The following is a 20,099-nucleotide window of genomic DNA, read 5'->3' on the forward strand; positions in this document are numbered from 1 at the left end:
ATTCAGAAACACATAAAGATATTTTGTTTAGAAGTGAACCAGATTTGGAGACCAGAGCTTTAATCCTTTCCCATCTTCTTGAATATTAGTTTATAAATACAAGTGTTGCAATAAGGAAATCTCTGGTTTGTTTCCAATTCCTGGATTTTGGATGGAACAGATTCATTGGAAAAACTAAGGAAAGCTGACTCATTTCCTTTTTAGGATATAAGAAAAATACTTAGCCAAGGGTGCCAAAATAATTGAAAAATTATAGCAATGATTTTGTTTTACCAATTTCCTTGATTTAATGTATATTTTTCATTAAAATTATTTAGTTAATGATGCATGAATGTGGCTCTTTCTCCCAAGTAATCAAAAGTGAAATTATAAATATCCATTATTTTGAATTTAGGTTTATGTATTGGACTGAATGGGGTGGAAAACCTAAGATAGACAGAGCTGCCATGGATGGAAGTGAACGTACTACATTAGTTCCAAATGTGGGGCGTGCAAATGGCCTAACTATCGATTATGCTAAAAGGAGGCTCTACTGGACAGACCTGGACACCAACTTAATAGAATCTTCAAACATGCTGGGTAAGTTCTACTTTTTTTTATTCAAACCAATAGTAGTAGATTGTTCTTTCTATGCAAAAATCAGAAAGATTGCTATTACCATTGGTTATATTCTGTTAATGAAATTTCACATGAATGTCTAGATTCTTCCTCTGGCTGGCATTGTATTCTGTTTATTGTTACAATAGTGGGCTAGATTACCTGGATTAACATCTCTGTTATGTGGAAATTTAATTACTGTGGTGCTTATAATGGAATTTATAACTCCCTAGATATTCCTGAAGTGACTTTTTGTACCAGTAAAATACAGTATATGCATCTCCATCTTATTATGGAAGGAAGAAGGAAAATTGAACTATGGACCCTTTTGTAGAGTAAATAGACCACAATCAAAATAGACCATTTACAAGAGTTTAAACAAACTCCGTGATTTATCGCAAGAATATAAGTTTGAGGCATGGGGTCAGACTGCAGATGGATTGATTTCAGAGGACTGGTTTGGTTTTAGAATTGCTTTTAAATGAATTGTTCTATTTTAAATTGCTAACAAATGTTTGTTTTAATGTTAAAATTTGGGGGATGGGGCAATGAGACTCATATTCTTAGAAAATTCATCCCTCCGCTTTTCCCTTTTCTATTGCCTTTCCGAAAATAGGACTCAACCGTGAAGTTATAGCAGATGACTTGCCTCATCCTTTTGGCTTAACTCAGTACCAAGATTACATCTACTGGACAGACTGGAGCCGGCGCAGCATTGAGCGTGCCAACAAAACTAGTGGCCAAAACCGCACCATCATTCAGGGCCATTTGGATTATGTGATGGACATCCTCGTCTTTCACTCCTCTCGGCAGGCAGGCTGGAATGAGTGTGCTTCCAGCAATGGGCACTGCTCCCACCTCTGCCTGGCTGTGCCAGTGGGAGGTTTTGTTTGTGGATGTCCTGCCCACTACTCTCTTAATGCTGACAACAGGACTTGTAGTGGTAAGCTGCATTTCTCTAAAGCAAACTAGAAATAGAGAAAAAAGAAGGACTTTGAAAACACTGTGGTTCATGTTCTTTCTAGAGTAAAAAGTTGCAGAAGTCCAGAGCTGGTCATTTGTTTAATAAAAGGGAAGGACTAGAGATGGAAAAATGCATGTTTTTGTTACTCTTTATTTGATGATAGCTAGTTGATATTATGGGATAATAGATGTCATAGAAAAATTAAATCTTTTACCCTTGAGCATTAAATATTTAGTGTAAAATTTGCATAGCTTCATTGAGAGAGACAGTCATACATATTTGCTATACATAATTCATATTTATTCATTACAAAGAAAGAAAAGAGCAGTACAAATAGTACAACAAAGAAGATCTCCAAAATACAATCACCTTGTCCTTTGAAGTTCATAGAATAGGCTAAAGATAAAAAAATTTATATACACATACACACACACACTGCTAACAACAACAAAACACAGTGTATAACAATACAGGTTGGCTTAAGAAAAACTAGTTTATGACTCAAGTATTCATGGAAACCCATATCAGTGGATAGACAAGAAAGAACAAATAGGTAGATAGAATAAAGAAGTAGAGAATTAGATCAGAAAGAGTAGATTCATGGGAGAGAAATAGGATATGATTTACTAGGGTAGACAGTCCAAACTGCATAGGATATTGTATGTAATTATCGAAATTACTTTATTCTGTGCCTGGAAGTATCTACACTAATAAAGGAGTAAGATGCAAATTGACCATAACTTTGCGATGCCCACCAGCCAATCAGGAATGCAAATTAACCCAACAAAGATGGCGGGTTAATGTGCATACGCAGGCGCTGAGCGGCCGGGGGCGGGACAGGATGTGTGGCGACGACACAGGCATTCCGCACTGCCCCAGCCACTTCGGGCATCTGGGCAGCGTGGGAAGGCGAAAAGGCTGCTCCGACCGGAGCAAAGGTGGTGCAGGCAGTCAGGGGAAGGAAGGCCCATTCTTGCACGAATCTTCGTGCATCGGGCCTCTAGAAAGACATAACATAGGAAAGGATTTGGTCTCTTCTGACACAAGGCTTCAGTCCTGAAAAACCACGTAAGTTTATAGTTGAACTAGAAGCCCGGTGCACGAAATTCGTGCATGGGGGCGGGGGGTGTCCCTCAGCCCAGCCTGCACCTTCTTCAATCTGGGACCCCACCGGGATCGGGCCTAAACGGACAGTCGGACATCACTCTCACAATCCAGGACTGCTGGCTCCCAACTGCTCACCTGCCTGCCTTCCTGATTGCCCCTAACCACTTCTGCCTGCCAGCTTGATCACCCCCTAGCCACTCCCCTGTCAGCCTGATTGATGTCTAACTGCTCCCCTGCCAGCCTGTTTGCCCCCAACTTCCCTCCTCTGCCAGCCTGGTCACCCCTAACTGCTCTCCCCTGCTGGCCTGATCACCCACAACTGTCCTCCCTTGCAGGCCTGGTCCCTCCCAACTGCCCTCCCCTGCAGGCTTGATCGCCCCAACTGCCCTCCCTTGCAGGCCTGGTCCCTCCCAACTGCTCTCCCCTTCTGGCCATCTTGTGGTGGCCATATTGTGTCCACAAGGGGGCAGGATCTTTGACCACATGGGGGCAGCCATCTTGTGTGTTGGAGTGATGGTCAATCTGCATATTACTCTTTTATTAGATAGTATAGAGGCCTGGTGCATGGGTGGGGGCCAGCTGGTTTGCCCTGAAGGGTGTCCCGGATCAGGGTGGGGGTTCCCTTGGGGCATGGGACAGCCTAGGCGAGGGGCCTGTGGTGGTTTGCAGGCTGGCTACACCAAGCCTGGCGACCCAAGCAGAGGCCCTGGTATCTGGGATTTATTTATCTTCTACAATTGAAACTTTGTAGCCTTGAGTGGAGCCAAGCCTTCTGCTCACTCTGTGGCGGCAGCTATTTCTGTTGGGATTTATGTATCTTCTATAATTGAAACTTTGTAGCCTTAAGTGGAGCCCTGGGCCAGCTAGAGTGTGCGGAAAGCTTGGCTTCCTCCATTGCCAGGGAAACCCAAACCTCCCTCCTGCTCTCTCCGTGGCCGCAGCCATCTTGGTAGGGTTAATTTGCATACTCGCCCCTGATTGGCTGGTGGGCATGGCTTGTGGGTGTAACAGAGTGATGGTTAATTTGCATATTACTCTTTTATTAGATAGGGTGATTCAGAGTCTCTGCCACATTAGTTTTGTGTTTTACTAAAGCAAGTCACATAAATTTTTTAAACCTTAATTTTCGTCATTTGTAAAATGGGAATAATACTAACTACTTTGTAGGGTTGCTGTGAAAATTAAATAAGGTATAACATGATTGATTACTGTAGAGAATGGATTTGAGGCAGAAAAAAAGTGGCAGGAAAGTTATTTTGACTAGTGTGGTAATGCTGGAAGACTTGGACTGGGGTGGTGACAGTGGGGATGGAGAGAAGCTGATGGAATTAAAGTGTATTTTGAAACTAGAATGAACAGACCTTGTTAATGGGTTGTATGTGGGGGAGAAGTAAAGGGAGGCAGTAACAGTGATTATTTGATTCATGGTTTGATCAGTTAAGTAGATAGTAGATGAGGAAGTATGAAGAGGAAAGTTAGTCTTCAAAAAGAAATAAAATTAATTTTAGGCAGGTTTATATTGATATTTCTATGGGGCATTGTAGTAGAAAAATGAAATAAATTGGGAGAAGATCCCAGAGCTCAGAGGAAAGAGATGAGGTTGGACAGATAATGAACCAATTAAGTAATCTTTATCATGGGTTAGATGGAGATACATGTTTTGGAAAAATATGGAGAAAGGATGGAGAGGAGGATTGCAATGTTAAATAGGGTGATTAGAAAAGTCACTACTGCAAAAGTGACATTATATCATGACCTGAAGGAGGTGAGGAAATGAGGTATGTGGATATCTGGGGGGAAACCTATCAAACAAAAAAGGGGCAGCAAATGCAAAGGACCAAGGGGAGAACGTGTCTGACATGTTAGAAGAACACCTAGGAGGCCAGTGTTGTTGGAACAGAATGAATAAGTAGATTAGGTCAGAGGAAACAGGAAACCAAATTGTGTAATCCCTTGTTCAGTACTGAAGTGGCTGGCTTTTATGGCAACTTTGTGCAAATTGGGGAAAGGTGTTTCCTCTGGGCAGATGGAGCTGTGCCAGTGCATGGCTTGGATGATGAAGTATGGATTGCACTTCAGACCCAACTCCATGCCTTGGGCACAGTGCTCAAATGGCACAGTCAGACGTGGTGAGCTTGGCCTTGTAGATTACGCTGTCTTTAAACAAGAGCAATGCCTCCCTTTGAATTACAGGTGAACACTTGTGCCTTCAACAGAGAACTAAAAAGCTCCCTTCTGCTTATACCTCATCCTTCAACTTCTGCATGTGGCTCTTTTCATTGTGGGAATATAAAACTCAGACAGCCTGATAGGATAATTTTTAAAGCACTATTCCCCAGGAGATGAGGTGGTTAGAGGTTGCATACATTAGTATGGATTTAGGTTTACAAAATTTCATATTCTTTGTTACTTTAAGCACTGAATGACTTGTAAGTAAGTGAAAACGTCAACTTTCTCTTAGAAATACTAAGCCAGTTAATTATAATTGCTAATGTTAACTTTAGACTTTTTGAAACAAGCATTTATTTGGAGCCATGTTGGGCTTTGTCTTAATCCACATTTCTAGAACACCTAATTGTAGAATCTTATTGAAGGTTAAAACTTGATTCAAAGAAATAGTACTCAGTAAAACATACTAGGAGCCAAGTATTTATTTGATATTGTTTCCCAGTCAGGAAAAGTTGGCAACTAAAATTATGGGGTGTTCCTTCTAAGTTTCAGTGTATGTCTTAGTATAGGTGATGCTTATTGTGTTGGGAACTTACAATTTAGAGCATTTTTTTTTCTTGCTTTACAAGAAAGTAGTACTGCCAAAACACAGTTCTTTAAATTAAAAAGGATGCGAGACTTGTGAGCTACTCTGTTGCAGCTTGTGTTCTTACTACTTAAGACACTGGTTCTACTAAAATTGCTAAAAGTTGTTAAATCAATATGTGATGGACTCCAGATAATGGAGAGTGCCACTGGGATCATTGGAATATGTTCTAAATCTTCTAAACCAAGTGTGGACTTTTATATCTTTGTCAAATGCTTCACTGAACTCAAGTCTCTTATGATACCACTGTGGACAAAATAGAAAAAAATAGGCTAGGTGGCTATGTCATTGAGTAAATTATTACTGGTTTGGGAACAAGAATGGTGATTAGTGTCACTTTGAAGAGGGTTTCTGGGGGCATAGCAAAGGGTTTTACCTCAGTCTTACCTCTTCAACATTTATGTGTGTTTTGTTTGAGATATAGCTATAGGCTGATCAAATCTTTAAGTGCTACACAACTTAGTCTGTATTTCAGATTTGCTCTTTTCTTTCTTTAAGCTCCAACTACTTTCCTGCTCTTCAGTCAGAAGAGTGCTATCAACCGCATGGTAATTGATGAACAGCAGAGTCCCGACATCATCCTTCCTATCCACAGCCTTCGGAACGTCCGGGCCATTGACTATGACCCACTGGACAAACAATTGTATTGGATTGATTCACGACAAAACATGATCCGAAAAGCACAAGAAGATGGCAGCCAGGTAATTCAAGACTCAGTGCAAAAATCGTTTTTTTCCATCTAGTAATTGGACTAGCCAATCATCTTATTTTATTTGTATTGACTATGCATGTGCGTGTGTGTGTGCATGCGTGAAACAAATTCTGACTGAGCAGCTTTTCCTCCTTCTAATGATCTTTGAGTATACAATTTTTGATAATGCTATTGGAATGAAAATTATATTGGGATAACTTACCCTCATATATTGGTAATGACTTAGTCACTGCCACCCATATTCATTTATATAGTTTTTTTCGTTCATTATGGTTCCATTCTACATTGAGTCTTGGAAGCTTCAAAATCATATAGACCTTGGTTCTGATCGCAGGTCTATTACTCACTAGAATTATTATGAAGTTTTTAAATGAATGGAATGTAAAGTACATAGTCCATTAGCTGTTACATGATAGGGACTCAATAAATAATGGTTCTGTTACTACTTTACTATTATTTAAAAGGTTCAAAGGATAGAAAACACATAATATAACCTCATAAAATTTAAAACAGCTAGGATATGTTATTAATCCAATTTTTTTTTTTTTTTTTTTTTGGTAAATATTTGGTGACTGTGGGACGGGAATGAAAACATTATCAACAAATCTTACCTATACTTACATACATGTCCATACTTTCTTTGCTTTCTTTTTATGACCAAGCAGTATTACACTAGGATTACTATAAATAATTATAGTCATCTTCCTCATACCAATAATGTTAAGTTTGTTTTTGAATGTGTTAAAATTTAGGGAGATTTTTATGTGGCTTATCTCACACAAAAGAGAAAGTGATAATATATTGAGGGTGGCTGAGGGATCATTTAGGGGTATAGTTATAGTGGTTTATGGCATATGTACTTTACTCAATGTAGGCCAGTTCTAACAGGCTGATAATTAGTAGAGAGAAATTATAGGTGTTATTATATAGCCAAAGACATGGTAAATAAATGAGATAGCCTCATTACAGAATATGTTACCTCAGAGATGCCAAGTAAATAAAATATAATTTATTCAGATAGAACAGGTGAAAAAGACTCATTTTGCTTGGCTTTATATAAAAGAAATACTTTTTTTTTTTTGGTAGGTTTAAGGATTAGAGACAGACATGATTGATAGCTGTGGTTTATGGCCCCAACTGCTGTTGTCTCTAGAGTTTGTCAGCTTCAGCACTGTTGACGCTTTTGGGCTGGATAACTCTTTGTTGCGGAGGACTGACCTGTACATTGTAGACTGTTTAGCAGCACCACTGGCCTCTACCCACTAGATGCCAGCTATACCTCCCATAGGCATGATAACAAAAAATGTCTCCAAACATTGCCAAGTGCCCTGGTCTAGGCATTTACAAATGCAGAGTTGCCCCCTTGTTGAGAACTATTGCTTTTGAGATATTTCTAGCGGTGGTTGTAGCCAGGGTTGTCGGTAAAAGAGCGTGCCACCATCTCACGCTCATCTTTAATCAATGCACTATATCAGGTTCTTAGAACAACTAATACCTCCTTAGCTCACTCTTCTGCCCCATGTCATAATAACCAAATGAAATGAATGTTAACAAAGAAGCACATTACTCATAAAAAATGTTAGTAAGAAATGTCCCTTAAGACTTCCTTCTCAGATGAGTGACTACATAAATGTAAGCATTGTGAGTGATCACCTCAGGGCTTCTGGTTTGGAGCTTAATTTTCTATGTGTGTCTTTTTCTTTCCCTAGGGCTTTACTGTGGTTGTGAGCTCAGTACCGAATCAGAACCTAGAAATACAACCCTATGACCTCAGCATTGATATTTATAGCCGGTACATCTACTGGACTTGTGAGGCCACCAACGTCATTACTGTAACAAGACTAGATGGGAGATCAATTGGAGTGGTGCTAAAAGGCGAGCAAGACAGGCCTCGAGCCATCGTGGTAAACCCAGAGAAAGGGTATGTCACTAAAGTGCCGTTCAGATGTCTTGGCCTTTAAGACCCTCATCAGCCTTCCTTTTCAGTCCTTAGTTATTTACCTTTAAGTGTCCTGTGTTCCAGTGAAAAACTTGACATTCTCCATCTGTTGGCCCCTGCATTTTTTGCTTTCTCTGATTTTATTGCCTATAATTTTCTTTCTTGGTCACTGTTGCTTTAATTCTAACTTATGCCTATACTTCCAGGACTATTTGAACTGCAACATCATCCATGAAGTTCTCCTTGATCTACCCCACCCCTAGCCAGATGTGATTTTTCCTCTCTCCCAAATGCCCAGCACTCTTTATATCTGTGCCTCTCTAGTCATACCTAGTCTTTCCGATTGACGTTACAATTTTTGTTTTCAGTCTTATATTTTCTACTAGAATGTAGGTTTCTTTATGCCAAGAACTACTATGTCTTCTTTCATTTAATACAGAGCTTTGCATTTAGTAAATAATATGTTTATGCATCTGAATAAATAATAAGGAATTCGGCAGGGAAAGTAGCTGACTTCAAAAGAGTTATAGGAAAAAGAATATAAATATAAGAAATGATTCTGCCCTGACCAGTTTGGCTCAGTGGATAGAGCGTCAGCCTGTGGACTCAAGGGTCCTGGGTTCGATTCCGGTCAAGGGCATGTACCTTGGTTGCGAGCACATGCCCAGTGGGGAGTGTGCAGAAGGCAGCTGATCGATGTTTCTCTCTCATCGATGTTTCTAACTCTATTTCTCTCCCTTCCTCTCTGTAAAAAATCAATATATTTTTTAAAAAGGATGATTCTTATGAACTCTTTTTAGTTATGAAATGGACTAATTAGGGAAGGATTTTAAAATTTTGTGTCCAGGTCTCTGGTTACTGCTCTTTTGTTTTATTTATTTTATTTTATTGTAGTATTTCAAAAGAATGGGTGTGCTGTGCCCTATCACCTTGTTTCATTAATCCATGAAAGTTATGAGTAGCTCCCTCAGAAATTATGTGTACCCTTTGTTTCTATTACTGAAAGTAGTAAAAATATCTCATGGCATTTTAAAAAATATTCTGAAACATTTCAAAATAAGATTTTATAATATTCTAGCTCTTTTTGTTGTAATCAGTAAGAATATTCTCATTTTGTATTATTTCTTACTCTGGTAAACTCATTGTTTCCTCCCTTTTCTTCAGGTATATGTATTTTACCAATCTTCAGGAAAGGTCTCCGAAAATTGAACGAGCTGCTTTGGATGGAACAGAACGGGAGGTTCTATTTTTTAGTGGCTTAAGTAAACCAATTGCTTTAGCCCTTGATAGCAGATTGGGCAAGCTCTTTTGGGCTGATTCAGATCTCCGGCGAATTGAAAGCAGTGATCTCTCAGGTACCCAAGAAAAATGTTTCCTTGTTTTTATTTCAGTTATTGAGATGATGCATCAGTATTTGTATTTTTCTTCCACTATATTATTTTTGTGTACATTTTTTTTATAGTTTTATTCACCAAAAGTAGTCAGCATCAAGTTGGTTGGGAAGCACTTCTTTCTTCAACCATCAATATGATTACTCCCTCTTATCTAATAACTTGCCAATATTTTTCATTTGGGCTCTGTAAGTAATATATTTCTAATGCATCTCTTCTTCTTTCCTAGTTCTGCTCTAGTTTATGTTCACATTGTCTCTGTCCTGAATTCTAACCTATGATTAGTCTCCTCCCTGCTGATCCCCCACCTCTGAAACTTTATAAGCTATTAGTAGCCTGATGCACGGATTCGTGCACATTGAAAGGAAATTAATTAGAAGGTGGCGGGTGGGGCAGGACTGGACAAGACGGGTGGACACGCCCTGGAGCCAACCTCCCGTGGTCCCTCCCTGGCCAGCCACACCTGGGTCGGTGCAGTGGCTCCAAGGGCGTTGTGGAGTGAGCAGGATCCCTCCGGCAGGTGGGGTCCCTTGGCCTGGCCTGCGGGGATTGGGCCTAAACTGGCTCTCCTGACATCCACCTAGGGGTCCCAGAATGTGAGAGGGAACTCTGCAAACTTGCTGTTGTACAGGGTGTAGAACACAAACGCAGCGTGCAGTAAATCAGATTTGGGGCCAACAGTGCCCCAGTAACAACATAACCCACAGCCGAAGGTGGAATTACGCGGCCCCACGAGGAATCAGGCTCCCTCCTCTCTGGTTCTGGTGTGCATCATCCGAGAACCACTGCTGCCAAGTCACTGCAGCTCGGCAGCTCCTGGTGGTCAGTGTGCGTCATACCTACTGGACGGTCACTTAGCTTTTTATATATATAGATTCCTAGATTAATTTTTTGAAGTATGGTTTCTAATCATCTCACTCCTGTGCTTAAAAAAAAACAATCTTTAGGGTAGTCTCATAGCCTGAAGGAAAAAAAGTCTAGTTGTACACTTAAGTTGGTACATAAGCTCATCAGCATACTCAAATGACCTTTATATTCCTGGTGTTTTGCCACTAAATCAAATCATTTGTTTGTCTTTTTCATTTCTCTGCAGTCCTCTCTATCTACACTCATAGTTACTTCTTCTCCCCACAAATATTCTGTGTGGCCTTACAAGTGATCATGAAAATGAAATTAAAATGGTATACTATTTATGTCTATCAGAGTGGCAAAAATATGTTAAAGTTGATTATATCTAACACTGGCAAGAAAAGCAGAAAATACTTTCATGCACTTTGGTAGAAATGGAAATTGGTAGAACCTTTTTGGAGAACTATTTGCCAATAAATTTTCCTTTTAGATAGCTGCTTATAGAAATGCTGACCCAATTGTAAATGGTATTTGATAATCATTATTTGTAATAGCCTATTACAGAGAAGTACATTCTACTATATCAAGTGTGTGGAGTATTGCAGTCATTCCAACAAATGAGGTAGATCTGTGTGTAGTGACATGGAAGAATGATTTTTATTTTTAGTATTATTATTTTTTATTAAACTTCAGCAGAGGATATTTTTTCCATTGCTTTCAGAGAGAATGGAAGGGAGGGAGGGAGGAAGTAAGAGAGAGAGAGGGAGAGAGGGACATCGATTGGTTGCTTCTTACACAAGCCCCATGGGGAGGGGGTGGAATGATCAAGCCTGCAACCAAGGTATGTGACCTTGGCTGGAATCAAACTTAAGACCCTTCAGTCTTCAGGCCGACATTCTAACTACTGAGCAAAATTGGCTAGGGCAGAAGAATGATTTTTAAAAATTAAGTTGTTTATTAAGATCTAATTTTGTTTAAAATTTAATTGTATATTTTCTATATTATATTTATTGGTAAATTGCCTTCCAAAATATTTATATAATATATACATATTATAGACACGCTATACACACACTATTAAGAAACATGGGTATATATGTGTGTATATTCCTTGAGAAATCCTATATAATAAAAGGGTAATATGCAAATTGACCCTAATGGCGGAACAACTGGGAACGACTGGTTGCTATGACGCGCACTAACCGCCAGGGTCAGCCGGGGGGGATCAATCGGGGGGGAGGGGGCTCCATGATCGCCCCAAAGAGGGAGGCCCAGGCCACCCTGTGTGGGCGATCGATCGGGGGGCTCCGCGGAACTGGGGAGCCGGGGGTGTGTGGTGGTGGATGCAGTCAGCACCAGGCCAAGGCAGGTGTGGGCAGGGGGCGGGGCCGTGGGGCCATGAGGCAGCCGGGGCCATGAGGCAGCTGGGGCTGTAAGGGCCCTGGCAGCCAGGACTGTGAAGGCCTACTGTTGCATGAATTTTGTGCATCAGGCCTCTAGTATACAAATAAATATACCTTGAGAAAAGTCTGAAAGATTAGCATACTAATATATTAAGAGTATTTTTGTATCATTTGAATTTTTTTTAGTGTTTAAAGTATTACATATGTCTCCTTTTTCTCTGATTGACCCCCCCTCCTCTGGCCACTCCTAACCCCCCAGGACAAACCCCCACCGCCCCAGTGTCTGTGTCCATTATGCTTATATGCATATATACAAGTCCTTTGGTTGATCTGTAACACACACATACCCCCCCTTCCCCCCCTCCCCTCTCCTTCTCTCTGAGGTTGGATGGTCTGTTCAGTGTTACCTTGTCTCTGGATCTGTTTTTGTTCATCAGTTTATGTTGTTCATTATATTCCACATATGAGTGAAATCATGTGATATTTATCTTTCTCTGACTGGCTTATTTCACTTAGCATAATGCTCTCCAGTTCCATCCATGCTGTTGCAAATGGTAAAAGTTCCTTTTTTATAGCAGCGTAGTATTCCATTGTGTAAATGTACCACAGGTTTTTAATCTACTCATCTGCTGATGGGCACTTAGGCTGTTTCCAAATCTTAGCTATTGTAAATTGTGCTGCTATGAACTATCATTTGAATTTTTATGTTTGAATACATTTGTAATTTTTTTTTTTAACTAAAAAAATATTCTGTCTTTTCAGGTTCAAATGCTTCTGTTTCATTTGCCTTCTATGATTTCAAACAATCATGCACACACTTTTGCATGTGTGTGCATGTACCTAGTATAATCTATTCTTTCCCTCATCTGATCACCTATATCTCTTATATCAACTTTAATTTGTATATTGCTATTTATATCAATGTCTTAACTCTTTTATTAGCATTGAAGAGTTTTTCCCCCTCTTCTTTCCTTTTCTCTAGTTCTCTTCATTTATGATGCTTATTTTTTGTTATAAGAGTAACACATTCATTACAGTTTAGAAAATATTAAAAAAGGAAAAACCCATAAAATTATTATTTTACACTTTAATTAATTAACTTCCATTCTTTTCTGTGAATTTTTCCCCACCCTTAATTATGAAATGGTTCCAGCATGGAGAAAGCACAGAGTTCCTACCATTCAACTTTGTCAAATCTTAGTGTTCAGCCATATTTGCTTTTGAACCTCCCTTCCTCTTTCTCTCCCTTGAAATAAAACATTAGAGAGAATTTTGAAGCCCTTGTGTATGTCTCCCCAAATATTTTCTAAATAAAGAATTTCTAGAAATTAATAATAGGAAAATGAGCAAAACCTGTGAATAGCAATTCAGACAAGAAACATGAAGGACAAATAAATTAACCTCAATATCAAACAGGGAAATACAAATTTTATTAATAATGAAATATACTTCTAAAACTATTGGACTGGAGATAATTTAGAAGTCTGATAATACCAAATACTGGAGTGGCAATTCTCATTATACTTTTGGTGAGGGTTTTAAATTGATGCAGTCACTTTGGAGAGCAATTAGGATATATCTATTCAAATTGAATCTATAGATACCAGATGACATAGCAATTCCACTACTGTGTTTAGGCCATAGAGACTTGTTCAGACATGTGCACAAAATATTTACTGCAGTGCTGCTTTTAATGGCAAAATATTGGAAATAGCAATACTAGAATTTTGACTGGGTTTGCTTTGGATTTATAAATCAATTTAGAGAGAATTGTTATCCTAATATATAAAAAGCCAGGGGTCGTCATGACCGAAACAGCCGAATGGACGACCGAACACAGGCTGTGTGGGGTGACAAGGCTGGCAGGGGGGTTAGTGAGGGATGACCAAACGACTGAACAGCAGGCTGCATGGGGCAACCAGGCTGGCAGGGGGGGCAGTTGGGGGCGACCAGGCTGGTGGGGGAGGGCAGTTAGGGGTGACCAGGTCGGCAGGGGGGGGGCAGTTGGGGGTGACCAGGCTGGCAGGGGGGGCAGTTGGGGGTGACCAGGCTGGCGGGGGAGGGCAGTTGGGGGCAACCAGGTCGGTAGGGGGCGGCAGTTGGGGGTGACCCGGCAGGTGGGGGGGGGCAGTTAGGGATGATCAGGCCGGCAGGGGGGGCAATTAGGGGCAACCAGGCTGCCAGAGGGGGGCAGTTGGGGGTGACCAGGCTGGCAGGGGGGGCAGTTGGGGGTGACCAGGTTGGCGGGGGGGCAGTTGGGGGTGACCAGGCAGGTGGGGGGGGGCAGTTAGGGATGATCAGGCCTGCAGGGGGGCAGTTAGGGGCAATCAGGCAGGCAGGCAGGCAGGTGAGCAGTTAGGAGCCAGAGGTCCCAGATTGTGGGAGGGATGTCCTGGATTGGAGATGGTACAGGCTGAGCTGAGGGGTCCCCCCTGTGCACTGGGCCTTCTAGTCTTTATAATATTAGTCTTCCAACCCATGAACATTGTTATATTCCTCCATTCATTTGGAATTTTAATTTCTGTCTGTTTATTATTGTTTTCTATGTAGAGGTCTTGCCCATCTTTCATTAGAATTATTTTTTTGGAATCTGATGCTTTTGAATGCTAGTGATAAAGTGTATTCTAAATTTTTAAGATTTTATTTTCTGATTATAGCTGTAATATGCAAATACAGTCCATCTGTCCTCCTCAGTATATTGAGCTTGTTTCCAGACTCCATGCTATAGCTAAAGGATTTCTACATTACAGAAACATTTGTCTACAAATAATGAGTTTTATTTCTTCTTTTCTAGTCTTTTTTTTCCTTGTTGCCTTATACACTACTGGCTGGGATCCCCAATACAATGTTGATTGTAATAATAGAAGCCTTGTGATTTTTTGTTTTGTTTTGTTTACTTGATCTGGGGAAAAGCATTTAATACTTTGTGACTAGGTATTATGTTTGCTAAAGTTTTTCTGTAAATATATATATATTTTTAAAAATCAGATTAAGAAAGTTCCCTTCTGTTTTTAGTTGCTAAAATAAACCAAACTTGGCATGATATAGTATCCTTTTTATATTTATATTGCTAGATTTGATATGCTAATGCTTAATATTTTTTAAACATGTTTTTATTGATTTCAGAGAGTGAAAGAGGGAGAGAGAGATAGAAACATCAAAGATGAGAGAGAATTATTAATTGGCTGTCTTCCACATACCCCCTACTGTGGATCAAGCCTGAAACCCAGGCATGAGCCCTGACTGGGAATCAAGCCCTCACCTCCTGGTTCATAGATCAATGCTCAACCACTAAGCCACACCGGCAGACTCAACTTAATATTTTTAGTCTCCCACCGGACCTTTTGTACTGGATTGTACTTAGTACATGCTTTGTTTGTTGAATAAATAAGCATGTTTTTATATTCTCTTTTTCCCTGATTGTCCACTTAAGTCCATCCTTTTCTACCACCAATTAATCATTTTTAATCACTCTTATTACTGTTTTAAGTTTGTCATCATGTAAATATTTATGGGAATCAAATGATTCCACTTGGCTTATTACAGAAAAACAGGTCTGCTCTACTCATTCCCACTCTCAGAAACATCCATTTTCAGTTATCTATCTAATAAAAGAATAATATGCAAATTGACCATCACTCCAACACACAAGATGGCTGCCCCCATGTGGACACAATATGGTCGCCACAAGATGGCCAGCAGGTGAGGGCAGTTGGGAGGGACCAGGCCTGCAAAGGAGGGCCGTTGGGGGCGATCAAGCCTGAAGGGGGAGGGCAGTTAAGGGGCGACCAGGCCTGCAGGAAAGGGCAGTTGGGGGGGACCAGGCCTGCAGGGGAGAGCAGTTGGGGGGGGGACCAGGCCTGCATGGGAGGGCAGTTAGGGGCAAACAGGCTGTCAGGGGAGCAGTTAGGCATCAATCAGGCTGGCAGGGGAGTGGTTAGGGGGTGATCAGGCTGTCAGGCAGAAGCAGTTAGGGGCAATCAGGAAGGCAGGCAGGCGAGCAGCTGGGAGCCAGCAATCCTGGATTGTGAGAGGGATCCCAGATTGGAGAGGGTGCAGGCTGGGCTGAGGGACACACTACCCCCTGCCCCCATGCACGAATTTCGTGCACTGGGCCTCTAGTCTTAAAATAACTTGCTTAGAACTGCTATTTCTCAGTTTTTTAATTTTATACATTACAAGTTGACTGCCTTTGATGGAAGATAAAGATTTTGCTATCTTAAGCCATAGATTCCCCAAAATAACACATATAAACTCGCCTCCCAGACTCCCAACATAGTTATATCATACTTTTTAAGTTTATACTTAATTATTTGTTATTTATGGCTATTTTCCTCCCTGAAGTTAACTTTGTCTAATGTAAACATTGTTTCAATACATACAGATGCATCAAACAATCCATCTTTTTTTCTTTTGAATTGAAAGCATATTGCTGAACTTCTCCTTTTTTCATTAAATATATATATATATATATATTTAAATATATTTTTATTGATTTCAGAGAGGAAGGGAGAGGGAGAGATAGAAACATCAATGATGAGAGGGAATCATTGATCAGTTGTCTCCTGCATGCCCTGACTGGGAATCGAACTGTGACCGCCTGGTTCATAGGTCAATGCCCAACCACTGAGCCATGCCAGCTGGGCTGCTGAACTTCTTTATCATCTTGCTCCAACCCAGATTTGCTTGCTTTCTAGGGCAACCTCCTTTCACTATTATCCTGGGAATGTACTTGCCAGTCTTCTTGGTGCTGTACCTACTGTTTCCTGGACTCCATTTCTCTGGTTAATTCCTTTTTCTTGATAGAACACATCCTCTATAAGCTTCTTGAAAAGGGTTTTATGGGAGTTTAAAATTCTTGATCTTATTTATCTGTTTTTTTCCCCCCTATCACACTTGGTTGACAATTTGAATGTGTGTAGGATTCCTGTTTCATATCTCTTTCCTCTCTGAATTTTGAAGGCAGAACTCCATTGTCTTTAAGCATCTCACGCCATTGGGAAGTTTTGTATCATTATGATTCCTGACTTTACATGTGATCCTTTATTTTCCCTTCAGAAGCTTTTACCCATTCTCGTTTCTGAGTGTTTTTTAGAACCTGATGATAATGTGCCTTTGTGTGATCCTGCTCCCCTCTTTTCTTTGTTTCTTTGTTTCTTTCACTGAACTGGTTACCAAGTGAATCCTTTCTATCTGGAAACTTATACCATGAGTTCTGAAGTGTTTTTAAATGTGGTTTCTTTGACTATTTCTTTCCTGTTTTCTCATTCTGGAAGTTTTATTAAAATGTGCCGTTTTGACTATAACTGTATTTTCCTTTCCTATTATCTATCTATGTCTTTTCGTTCTGCTTTCTGGGGGAGTTTTTCAAATTTGTCTTTCAACCCTCTTGTTGGATTTTTTAATTTCCAAGGGTTCTTTTGTGTTCTCTGTCTTCCCTCTACTAAAAGCATCCTGTTCTTTAAGGGTTTTTGTTGCTGTTGATTTTTCTTCTGCTCTTAATTGCGTCTTTTTCTGTAAGTTTCTTTGTTCTGTTTGTCTTGGGCTTTGAGTATCTGGTGATCGTTAGTTGTTTGTTTGTATTTAATAGTGAGGCACAGACCTGGCTGTTTTCTAATGGGACTCCCAGGTGACACTATCTAAAGTTCTTTTCTTTTGGATACCTCAGGTTTTTTGTTTGGTCATTGGTGGTGGTGGTGGTTTGTTTTTCCTATAGGGAAACCTTCTAGTCTTCTCTAGGAGGATAAAAACTTGATGCTAGTGTTTTTGGAGTCTAGTGGGAGAAGGGTGTTGGAGAGAGTCCAGCCAATTATCAGTAAACTCTTAAGTAATTCCCCGGTAAAATCCTACGTATGGCACTACCTCTTTGTCTTTGCCTCGTATATTGAAGTCTAGTTTAACCTCTTTAGGAGGCAGATCTTCAGTCTTCTGCTAGAGGAAGGAAGGAGATCCAAGAGCTGCCTTACTTCTTATACTTGTTTTCAGCTGGTATTCTTTCAGCCTCAGTCACATAACTCCTCCTTTTGCTCCATCCGAAAATACCTGGCTCTTCTGGTGTGTGAGCTAGCTGATTTTGCTGTTGGCTTCACTAACTCTAGGCATTTAATTTTTCCTGGGATACTGTGTTATTATATTTGATCTGTCTGGTCTCCAACTTCTAAATTTTATGTCACTCTGCTCTTCTGTCCTATTTGTTTTTATGGGTTTATACCTTAATTTTGTTTACCACCATTTTAGTAGATTTGTAGGAGGGAGCATTGTTTTTAACCCACCATCGATCTGAATGTTGACTTAGGCAGTGCCTTTTCATCTGGTCTATCTCCCTACTTTTCTGTATTAAAGTTTAGCTTTATGCTTGCCTCCGGTTTCTGGAACTTTCCCTGATATTTTCAAAGTATAAGCTAATGGCTTTTTGATTGAACCTCATCACTTAGTAAGCATGATAATATATTATAGAGCTATTTGAGAGACTAATAGGAGGAAGAGGAAAAGAATGAGTATATTTTTTTTCTGTTTAAATGAGGGGAAAGCTATGGGATTTTAGCACACTGTGAAAGAACTTTCTCACAGTTCAGCAACAGAAATAGATTACTTCTTCAGAGTCCGGATGACTCTGTGTCTGTAATGTTGTAGGAAGAATTCCTACTTTGAGCTGCAGCTTGATCCAGGTGACTTTTGAGTCAGTTGTTTTTCTGTGTCCTGAGTGGGGTGAGGGTGAAGTTCTTCACAGATGCCTCAGGTGTACTCCATGAGTGGGGAAGCAAAGAGCTCTGGGCTCACCACCACTGCTTCATCCAGAGAAATATCATTTTCATCTGTTTTTATATGTAAGAGCTTTTCATGAAATTTAATTTGAAAAATGGACTCAACTTTAAAAAACATCTGAAAACTGCTCTGTTCTTTTCTACATTTTTATGAATTACGATATTTACTATGTATTGGACACTTACTTATTTGCTCTTGATTGCACTTGAATGTCTAGTCTGTTATCTATCTTCTGGTATGTATATATCTTCTAAGAATGATTCTGAAGTTTTGTGGTAGAGAGTTTATATTTTTCTTTTCAGAACTTTTAGAATCTGATTATTTCAATAAATAATTGTTGAATGTATGACTTAGCCCACATGAATTATTTCTGGTGAATGTTCTTTTTTCCAAGGTGCCAACCGGATAGTATTAGAAGACTCCAATATCTTGCAGCCCGTGGGACTGACTGTGTTTGAAAATTGGCTCTATTGGATTGATAAGCAGCAGCAAATGATTGAAAAAATTGACATGACAGGTCGAGAGGGTAGAACCAAAGTCCAGGCTCGAATAGCCCAGCTTAGTGACATTCATGCCGTAAAGGAGCTGAACCTTCAGGAATATAGTAAGTGCTGAGAGTGTACTGCTCATTGTAGGATTTGTGTTTAAGAATTTAAGATAATATTAAGATGCTATTTTGTGTCTTCTTACTGCTTTATCTTGAAGATTTTCATGTACTTTTGGTTTTGCCTTTTTTTTTTAACGTTTATTTGTTTGCTTATTTATTTATTTACTTACTTACTTACTTACTTACTTACTTATTTATTTTTAATCCTCACCCAAAGATATTTTTTCCATTGATTTTTAGAGAGAGTGGAAGGAAGGGGGAGAAACAGAGAGAGGAGCATCAGTGTGAGAGAGACACTTCAATTAGTTGCCTCCCCCACGTGCCTCAACTGGGGTCAGGGATTGAGCCTGCAGTCAAGGTACATGCCCTTGACCGGAATTGAACCCAGGACCCTTCAGTCTGAGGGCCGATGCTCTAGCCCAGCCGTGGGCAAACTACGGCCCGTGGGCCGGATCCGGCCCGTTCGGCTGTTCTATCCGGCTCACGGAGCCGAAAGAGCGGAGGGTTCTCTTGCTCTCCCCTCCGCTCCTTTACTTTGAATTTATATTAGTTCACACAAACACTCCATCCATGCTTTTGTTCCGGCCCTCCGGTTCAGTTTAAGAACCCATTGTGGCCCTCGAGTCAAAAAGTTTGCTCACCCCTGCTCTAGCCACTGAACAAACTGGCTAGGGCTAACTTTGTGCTTTTACAGCCTTATATTAAATTCATCTGGGAGCTTTTTAAATTAAACTTAACCTTTTCCTCCATAAAATAGAAATGGGGGAATGGAATGGTCTTGCTCATTTTCAAAAACGTTCTCAGGTACAACAGACGCTCTGCTTGTCATGCCCTTTCTTTCTCTCCTTCAGTCCCTTTAAGAATACTGATATAAAACATACATTTCATTCTCTGTATACCTCATAGTTCAAACTAAAGCATATGTTATGTTTATATAATGATGAATCTAC

General features: G+C 40.1%; 1 protein-coding gene across 2 annotated transcripts in view; it reads left to right on the forward strand.

Moving 5' to 3' along the window:
- LRP6 (LDL receptor related protein 6) overlaps positions 1-20,099 on the forward strand; it is a 149,320-nt gene that overhangs the window by 111,614 nt on the left and 17,607 nt on the right. For both annotated transcript variants that reach the window (XM_080661452.1, XM_080661453.1), the window contains exons 11-16: positions 395-579; positions 1,214-1,540; positions 5,982-6,184; positions 7,905-8,116; positions 9,299-9,489; positions 18,937-19,146. In XM_080661452.1, coding sequence (XP_080517578.1) covers positions 395-579; positions 1,214-1,540; positions 5,982-6,184; positions 7,905-8,116; positions 9,299-9,489; positions 18,937-19,146 — 1,328 coding nt within the window. The remainder of the gene's footprint in view (positions 1-394; positions 580-1,213; positions 1,541-5,981; positions 6,185-7,904; positions 8,117-9,298; positions 9,490-18,936; positions 19,147-20,099) is intronic.

This window comes from Plecotus auritus, assembly GCF_963455305.1.
Source record: "Plecotus auritus genome assembly, chromosome: 3".
NCBI classification, from domain to species: domain Eukaryota; kingdom Metazoa; phylum Chordata; class Mammalia; order Chiroptera; family Vespertilionidae; genus Plecotus; species Plecotus auritus.